Genomic DNA, 10265 nt, shown 5'->3' on the forward strand with positions numbered 1-10265 from the left:
GGATCTACTCACTAGTAAGCACTACAACCACACTGAAGTTTGATAATTCACCATATGTAAAAACTGTATTAAACTACCGTAATATCATTGTGACACCACCAATTATTATACAGAAATATATACATGGTAAAATTGATGTTTCAAATTTGTAAATAAAAACAAAGATTGTTGTAGTATGTTTTACCAAATAAATTAATATAAATTAATATAAATAAATAAATGTACTATTTCAGTCTTTCTATTTCAAAATGTAACATTTATTTCAATGTGTGAAATTTCTCAGTGAAAATAGTTTTAAAGAAAACAGTACTTTTAGCCAAATCATTAATGAAAAGTAAAAATAAATGATGCAGTTAATTGTTTAGAAACTTCTGATATTAAAGGAATAGTTCACCCAAAACTAAAAATGTACTCACCCTCAGGTCACCTCTGCAGTGAATGGGTGCCGTCAGATTGAGAGTCCAAACAGCTGATAAAAACATCACAATAATCCACACCACTCCAGTCCATCAGTTAACACTGATGGACAAAAGCTGAAAAAAATCTATCATTAAGACGTTTTTAACTAAAATATGAGTCCATAATCCATAATAACACTTCCACATATTTGTTTAGAGTTTTGGCTTGTAAACAGTGCTCGATCTGTGCAGATTTCTCTCCTGATTCAGACTAGACCACTTTTTCACTGGAGGAAGTGTTATTATGGATTAAAGGGGTGCTATTATGCTTTGGGCATAAAAAAGATCTACAAAGTTGCAAATCTCAAAGTCCACTCCAAAAGGAGATATTTTCATTTTTAAAAAATCCCTTTTCAAGAACTACAACAAACGGCTCCTTTGGACTACAACATTTGTTTTCCACATGCAATTATGTCACAAAGCGGTCCATTAGAATATCATTAAATAAAAATCCCACCTATGGAAATTCGAATTGTTGGAGGGAGGGTAGGGACGAGGTGGGGGATTAGCCTAACTGTAGCAATGCAGCGCAGAGAACCACTTCAACGAGCCACAGCGTGGTGGGTATAAACACAAGCATTGACTAGAGTGGCCGCTTCAAAGCTATAACGCACCGCAGACGTGTGCAATACAGGGGGTCGAAACACATGCCGAAGCTGTGATCTACTCCGGTTGCCGCATCGGAGCCGTAACTGTGTGGTGAGAGATTTATTCATCATACAGTGTAGATAGCTTCACTTATAACACAAGTGTTTTATAAAATGCATAAACTTGCACTAGAATAGGCTAGGCTAATCAGTGATGATGTTCTTTGATAATGTTAGGCTGCTTTTAGCCTTATGCTGGAGCTGGTTTCGGGAAATGAAGTATGTAAATAATTAAATACATTAGCACGATAATATCATGTATTAGTGATCTCGCAGGCTGATGATAGGACCCAACACTACTGTAGCGTATTATTTACTCACCCTCCATGCATCCTAGGTGTATATGACTTCCTTCTTTAAGACAAATGCAATCGGAGTTATATTAAAAATTATCCTGGCACTCCCAAGCTTTAGAATGGCATAGATGGGTGTTTCTCCTCATCAGTCCAAAACAAGTCCAATAATATGCATCCATCCATAATAAAAAGTGCCTCACACAGCTCCGTGGGGTTAATAAAGGCCTCTTGTAGCGAATCAATGTGTTTTTGTAAGAAAAATATCCATATTTAAAATGTAAGCATCACTTTAATCCAGCTTGCGCTAACAGTTGTACACGAAACTTGCTTCTTTGACAAGGGGCGTGTCAGTACTGAAACACTGTCTAAGCTGTTTGCAAATCGCAACGCAGTGGGACAGCTAACCAATCGCAACACATTTCGTTTTTCGGAAGGTGGGCCTTCATTAAACCTGGAACTAATCGAGCCTTATGTGCCAGGCTGGGAGAAATGTATTGTAATAATGTAAATTATGTTAAAAATAATGTGTTTTTCGAACCACCAAGCATGAAAGCATGTTCTAATGCACCCCCAAAACAAAATCAAGACTTTGTAAAAGAGCATAATAGGACCCCTTTAAGGACTCAATGTATTTTAGTTAAAAATGTCTTAATGTCTTGTGTGGATTAATTGTGGATTATCGTGATGTTTTTATCAACTGTTTGGATTCTGTGATGTAATGCTAAATTTCTCCAAATCTGATAAAGAAACAAACTCATCCTAATCTTAGATGAGCACATTTTCAGCAAATATTTATTTTTGGCTGAACTGTTCCTTGAATATTCTCAGATCAAGCAGGACTAAGCGTGTCAGTTTTCATACTGCCATGTTTCTTCATACCGTTTTCACTGGGGAAGTCTTTTATGACGCTGTAGTAAACAGTTACATTGCTTTTGCCTGCTCGGCCCTGATCTGACCTGCATTTACAGACGCAGAGCCTCTTAAAAGCAGCGCGAAATTTTTGCGACATGGCGTTGTAGATGATGGGGTTGACAGCGCTGTTGGTGTAAATGCACATGCGACAGAAGAGCAGGAACCAGGTGTCGAGATAAGGCGGATCCATGAACGAATTCACAACCACTAGAGTCCGATATGGCATCCAGAGGAGAGCAAACAGAACCACCACCACGGCCAGCATCTTTGTGACCTGCAATACAAGTCAAGTCACCTCTATATAATATGCATTATACAATAGAGATCATTTCAGTACAGAGAGAAGTTGCTATTGGGAGAAAAATGGAAATGTGAGCCACTGCATTTGTTTTGTGTATTTACATTCATAGGCACAGCAGTTGCACATGATTGCATAATATTTACACATTTTGAAGAAATGCGAGTTGTGCTTTGATACTCAAAATATGCAAATTGCACCATGATACTAGAAAGCTCTTGTTGGTTGTTTGGACTCTCTATGATGTGCTGGTGCCTCGAATTGACTCAGATCCTTTTTTATTATCTGCCAGGCAAAAACGCCAACCTATATGTCACTCCTGCTTATGCATTATATTATTGAACATATCTGATGATACAGAACATCATCTTACAAAATCAACATCATCATAAATAACAAATTCAGGATCTGTTTTCTATTGACAACTAAACGTCTTAGCATTGGGAATCAAAAAAATGTGTCTGTTTTATGGTTATATCTGTATGAAAATAAATAATTTAAAAAAATATTTTCTTTGTATTGCATACATACATACTAAAGTCATTTAGTCAATTTTGACTTGTAAAATCATAATTTAGACTTTTTATCTCAGAATTTCAACTACATAAGTCGTAATTTCGACTTTTATCTTGTACTTATGACTTTTAAAGTCATAATTTAGACTTTTCAGTCGTAATTTAGACTTTTATCTTGTAATTACAACTTAGTCATAATTTCGACTTTATTTTGTAATTATTACTTTTAATGTCTTAATTTAGACTTTTTATCTCATAATTATGACTTAATTAATTATCTCATAAATTCGACTTTTTATGGCATGAATTTTTTCTAGAATGTGCATGATTGACAGACAGGCCGCACCTGTTTTCTGGATGCTGCTGCGCTGTTTGCTCTACAGGACACTTTGACTGAGCTTTGTCGTCGGCCCTGATGGATGGAGAGTCTCTGCTCTGACAGATTCATCGGCAACGGGTCTCGAAACAAGATCCTGGCGATCAGACTGTACAGAACCAAAGCCACGATGAGAGGAACCACATAAAACAGCGTGAAGTCCAGGAAGTAGATGGGCATATAGAGGTTCCTGGACACCCGATAGCCACACCGGACCACGACGCCGTTTGCGTAAACCGTCTCATTAGTGTCCACGAGGAAGAACCACATGATGCAGTAGAGAGACGTGAAGATCCAGACGCAGGCGATGATCTTCTTGGCTCTCGATACGGTGCAGATGAACTGGGCTTTGATGGAGTGGCATATTGCGATGTAGCGCTCGACGGTGAAGGCCGTGATGGAGCAGGACGAGACGTTGATGCCCAGGTACTGCAGGTACGTGATGCAAACGCAGCCGGCGTAGCCGTAGATCCACGAAGCCACAACCTCGGAGATGTTCGGTAAGCCTGCAGCCAAAAGCACAGTCAGATCGGCCACAGCTAAACTCACTAAATAGCAGTTGGTGGCGGTCATCATGTGTTTGCTACGGATCACCACCAGGACCACCATGATGTTCCCAGCGATTCCCACACCGCAGATGAGCAGCGACAGAGATATGGTGACCACCTGGATCTCCAGCGAGTTCTCTGGCATTGTGCTCAGAGTTTGTCCGTTGCTGGAGTTTCTGTCAGGATGTGTTAAGGTGCTGTTATCCATTGTGGTGTCTCAAGATATTTCCATTTTAGCCATCTCAACAAAAATCCTGGAGAAGGTTTGAGGAAATAGAGAAAAATGCACACCATAATCACCAAGATTCCTTGATGAGTTTTTAGACTTCTTCAGTGCTTTTATTAATATAATTCATATTTGTGACCCTGGACCACAAAACAAGTCTTTAGTAGCATGGGTATGTTTGTAGCAATAGCCAAATACACTGTGCGGGTCAAAATTATCGAATTTTCTTTTATGCCATAAATCATAAGGATATTAAGTAAAAAATCATGTTCCATGAAAATATTTTGTAAATTTCCTACCCAAAAAATATCAAAACGTAATTTTTGATTAGTAATATGCATTGCTAAGAATTTCATTTCGACAACTTTAAAGGCGATTTCCTCAATATTTTTTTTTTCTTTTTTGCACCCATTCCAGATTTCAAATAGTTGTATCTCGGCCAAATATTGTCCTATCCTAACAAACATACATCAATGGGAAACTTATTTATTCAGTTTTCAGATGATGCATAAATCTCAATTTAAAAAAAAAATGGAACTGAAAGTTTGTGGTTCAGGGTCAAATTTATGTAAAATAATTCATTTAAATTTTTATATTTTGCATTTCCATTTAAAATTTAGTTCATTTTGATTATTTTTATTGTCTTTTTTTAAATTATCTATTTATTGTTATTACATTTTTATTTTAGTTTTGGTCATTTCAGTACACCAAGTTAAACTAAATGAAAAAGAGAAATGAAACAGTGGAAATAAAATAAACAGTGGAAATAAAAGAAGATTAAAATATACTTTTTAAAATTTTGTTTCAGTTAAAATGAATTTATTTCAAGTAACAAAAATGGTTTTATTTGTTTGTTTTTAGTCAACTATAATAACCCTTATACACAATTTGATAATGTTTATAGATCATTTTACACATTAACTGAAAAAGGTGTAGGCTGAAAGCTTATATTTTACCTATCCTTTTTTTCATAAGCAGCATCACTTCCACTACTAAATTTCATTTATACAAAAGATACAGTAATAAAACAGTTACTTAAGACAAAACCTTTATACACAATTGTTTCATATTTTTCATGTACAAATTAAAGCATGTGTTCTCAGATGTGATCAGATTCATGAAATGTCACTCACAGTGAAGCTGGATGATCTTCCGAATGATGGATCTTCGATTTTGGATCACTAACGGGAGGCGACGACTTCTCCAGAGAGCTGCAGCATTTACTGAGTGAATCAGCCTCAGTCCTCTTCTCTTCTCTCTCCCCCTCTTTCACTCACTTCCAATGAATCGCCTCTCTCTTTCTTTTGATTGTTGTCTAAAGCTTTTTGTTTAGTTCATTAAAAGCATATTTAAAGGCTCTTTTGGGTCGATGCCCATCATCAACTGATAAAGATGTTTTATACGTGATGAAACTCCTTCACTATACCAATGATTTTCTCTCTGATTTCTCTCTCTTTTCCTTAATGAGCCTACTGTCTATGTTTTGTGTTCAGTTCAGAATTAGTTCAGTAAAGTTATATTTAAAGGAGATGTCCACTTATAGAACAAAGATTCACAAATAATGTTCATCAGTTGTAAAGAAATTATGTTTTTTGAGTTAAACATTTCAGGATTTTTCTCCATATAATGGACTGATATGGTGCCCCGAGTTTGAACTTCCAAAATGCAGTATAAATGTGGCTTCAATCCCAAATGCGGTTGTAAACAATTCCAGCCGAGGAAGAAGGGTTTTATCTAGTGTAACGATCGGTTATTTTTATTTAAAAAAAAATACAATTTAAATACTTTTTTTTTTTTTTTTATCTCAAACTCTGTTTTGTCTTTCTCTCCCTGAACTCTGTGTATCTGGTTCAAGACAGTTAGGGTATGTCGAAAAACTCCAATCGTATTCAAAAATGATTTCAAAATCATCCTCCAATCGCTGCAGAAGAACTGACTCAGTCTTTGCAAAGTGAACATGCATTGGGAATGTGAAGGAGAACATGAGATGGAAGTTTTTCGACATACCCTAACTGTCATGAATACACAGAGATCATGGAGAGCAAGACAAGACAAGCTTTTGACATTAAAAAATATATTGTATTATTTTTATGAAAATAATCGATTGTTTCGCTTGATAATCCTCGGCTGGGATCGTTTACAACCGCATTTGGGATCATTTGAAGCCGCATTTAAACTAGGGCTGCACGATAAATCGCATGCGATATCTTTGCGCATTTTGTCATTAAAGTCGGTTCTGTAATCAGCAGTAAATCTCCATCACGTGCGTGATTTCAGATAGAGCAGCATTAATACAGAGCCGTAGTTCACCAACAAGCTGCGCAAAATTACACAGACAATATCATCGATATTATACATCGATATTATCAAATCACGCTGCGATAATAAAGTTGCTCGCATAGCTTCTCGGTGAACTACGGCGTAAATGCTGCTAAATCTGAAAGCACGTGTAAATACCAAATTAACGTGACATAACATGTTTTTACTTAAAACTCACTTCATAACTTCAGTTGAGTGATTGAAATAAATCCCTCTGTGAGATGATGTGGCTTCTTGCACAGAATACGGCACACGAAATATTTTATAGCATTCTAAGCTGTAATAAAAGCAATGTCATTGCATTATTACATACTGTATTATAATGAAAATTATAATAAGAAGTCAGATAAACCATATATTGTCGTAGTTGTGTGTTTATTAGTCACGTTAAATCAGTGAAAGCACTTAAATCTTCTGTTTATTCACCTGCAGCGATCCTTATTTCCTGGATTCTTCTTCAGGCGTATTTGGATTTTCGGCGCGAGAGCGCCCTCTGGCCTTTGGGTGGTGATTAACTACTTATCACAGAACCCAAGGCTGTCCTATATCTCCATATTTATTCTTACTCGCCTCTAAATTTTTAGCCCTGCATATTTCCAATAATAATAATTTACAAGGTATTTCAATTGAGGATAGACAAATTCTAATTAGCCAGCTGGCTGACGACACTACTCTGTTTCTGAATGACGCTTCCCAAATCCCTATAGCTTTGCAATTGATCGAGTCCTTTTCCAGAGCTTCAGGTCTCTGTCTAAACATCAACAAATGTGAGTTAATGTCAATTAAACGCTGCGAAATTCCCTCTATATGCAACATCCCTGTGAAAAATCAAGTTACATACTTAGGTATTGTCATTAATAAAGACCGAAAAACAAGATGTAAACTAAATTTTGACCCTTTAATAGTGAAAACACAAAGGAAACTTAATATGTGGCTGCAGAGAGATTTATCAGTAAGAGGAAGAATTTTACTCTCTAAAGCTGAAGGATTGTCTCGACGGACTTACAATGCTCTTTCCTTGGAGGTTGATAAAGGAACATTAAAAAAAGTTGACAGCATGTTAAACAACTTTGTTTGAAAAAATAAAACTCATTATATCAGGAAATCAGTAACAGTGAATCCAATAAAACAAGGGGGACTGGATTTTCTAGATTTTGCTACCTTAAACAACACTTTTAAAATTAATTGGCTTAAGAATTTTCTTAAAAATCCCTTTTCCCTTTGGAATATTATCCCCAATTATATTTTCTCTAAAGTTGGTGGCCTGAATTTTCTTTTACTCTGTAATTATAATATCTCAAAAATCCCTGTCAAACTTTCTAATTTCCATAAGCAGATGCTCTTGGCCTGGTCCCTCATATACAAACACAACTTCTCTCCACACAAATATTACTTATGGAACAATAAGGATATTCTTTACAAGAATAAATCACTTTTCTTCAAGGATTGGTTTGAAAACAACCTTCTTTTAGTTGGACAGCTTTTTAACTCACAAGGCAGACTTTACAATCTTTCAGATTTTTTACAGAAATATAATATTCCTGTATCTGCTGATGAATATGCAATTGTTTTCAATGCCATTCCCTCTGGTGTGTCTTTTCTGTTGCAAGGTTCTACATTTCCATGGCCATGTTCTTACTCTCTGAATTTAACTGACACAATGACTGGAGGTGTCAGGAGGTGAAGATCGTCAGAAAAACAACTATAAAATCAGAGCTCTCTTCCAGGCTGAGATAACAACAATTCCATATGTAATATCGTATTGGAACAATATTGTGGAGAATATACCTTGGGAGAAAGTATGGACCTTGCCTCATAAGTATCTGCTTACCAATAAAGTAAAAGAAATGACATTTAAACTGATTCACAAATGTTACCCGACTAAAGTCTTTCTTAGGAAATATAAGCCTGACATTGACGTGAAATGCAGTTTTTGTCATTCTTCTGAAGAAGACTTCATTCATTTGTTTTGGCAATGCACCCACACAGAGAAATTTTGGTCTGATTTTTTGGTGTTTATCCAATCTTATTTTGTAAGTGACTTCTCATTTTGTTTTAAAGATGCTTTGTTTGGCTTATTTGAATATTCTAAGGAGAATACAGGAAAATATTACATAATTAATTTATGTTTTCTGTTAGCTAAATTTCACGTTCATAAACAAAAGTTTACTGGCTCTAAACCTCTTTTTTCTTTGTTCAAAGTGGACTTGGATATGTATGTGGAAACTATCCAAAGTTCTACTAATTTGAAAGCTATGAAAACTGTATCTCTGTATTCATCCTTTGTGTCATCCTAAGATGTAATTTTATCACCTTTTTTTTTTTTTCTTTGTTTGTTACCCTGGCAACAAATCTGTGTATTCTTGTTTATTTTGTCTGTATTTGTACTGTCTTGTTGTTTTGAATATCTGTAATGTTTAATAAAAAACAAAAAAAAACAAAAAACAAAACTTATCACAGAACCATGCTGACAAGATGCGCACATGAATATCGCAGCTTTTCTAAATATCGATTGCGATATTGTCGCAATTTATCATGCAGCCCTAATTTAAACTGCATTTTGGAAGTTCAAACTCAGGGCACCACAGAAGTCCACTATATGGAGTCCAATCCTGAAATGTTTTCCTCAAAAAACATAATTTCTTTAAGACTGAAGAAAGAAAGACATGAACATCTTGGATGACAAGGGGGTGAGTACATTATCTGTAAATCTTTGTTCTGGAAGTGGACTTCTCCTTTAAGGGTCTTTTGTAGTAAAGGTATGTCTTTAAAGGAGAAGTCCACTACATAGCACTACATATTAAAAAAAAAAAAAAATATATATATATATATATATATATGAAATATTGTGAATAAGTTACAAACATTTTTTGTTTGTAACTTATTCTAAAACTGAAACTTTCATATATTCTAGATTCATTTCATGTAAAGTAAAACATTTCTAAAGTTTTTTTGTTTTAATTTTGATGATTAGAGCTTACAGCTCATGAAAGTCAAAAAAACCATTTACTTTTATTTGAAAAGAGGACTTTGGACCACTGAGCAACAGTCCAGTTAATTTTCTCCTTAGCCCAGGTAAGATGCTTCTGATGTTGTTTCTGTTACAGAAGTGGCTTGGTAGCCTTTTTCCTGAAGACGTCTGAGCGTGGTGACTCTTGATGCGCTAACTCCAGCTTCAGTCCACTCCTTGTGAAGCTCTCCCAAGTGTTTGAATCGGCTTTGCTTGACTGTATTCTCAAGCTTGCGGTCATCCCTGTTGCTTGTGCACCTTTTACTACCCAATTTTTTCCTTCAAATCAAATTTGCATTTAATAAGCTTTGATACAGCACTCCGTAAACAACCACCCCATTCAGTAATGACCTTCTGTGACTTACCCTCTCCGTGGAGGGTGTTAATGATTGTCTTCTGGACCATTACCAAGTCAGCAGTCTTCCCTATTTTTGTGGTTTCAAGGAACAAGAGATACCCAGAATTTATACTGTAGGGATGGACATTTAGTCAAACTCAATGTAAATATTCTAATATTTAAGATACTGGATTTTTGACTTTCATGAGCTGTAAGCTTTAAGCGAGAGTGATACGAAAGCAGCCGGCTGCCAATTCTGTGAGCTTTTTTTTTTTTTTTTTTTTTAATTAAACTTCAACAAAAGAACAAACACAAAGTACAGT

The 10265-nt window shown here is 35.6% G+C and overlaps 1 protein-coding gene across 1 annotated transcript; it reads right to left on the reverse strand.

The window, feature by feature from the left end:
• Nucleotides 1-1139: 1139 nt before the first annotated feature.
• Nucleotides 1140-5481, reverse strand: LOC127169716 (thyrotropin-releasing hormone receptor). Its single transcript, XM_051117282.1, has 3 exons — nucleotides 5410-5481; nucleotides 3473-4304; nucleotides 1140-2587 (listed from the first exon to the last, which is right to left on the reverse strand). Exons 2-3 carry the CDS (start codon nucleotides 4256-4258, stop codon nucleotides 2231-2233), a joined length of 1143 nt encoding a protein of 380 aa, XP_050973239.1. The 5' UTR covers nucleotides 4259-4304; nucleotides 5410-5481; the 3' UTR covers nucleotides 1140-2230.
• Nucleotides 5482-10265: the final 4784 nt, after the last annotated feature.

The sequence above is a fragment of the Labeo rohita genome, chromosome 8 (assembly GCF_022985175.1).
Source record: "Labeo rohita strain BAU-BD-2019 chromosome 8, IGBB_LRoh.1.0, whole genome shotgun sequence".
In the NCBI taxonomy this organism is placed as follows: domain Eukaryota; kingdom Metazoa; phylum Chordata; class Actinopteri; order Cypriniformes; family Cyprinidae; genus Labeo; species Labeo rohita.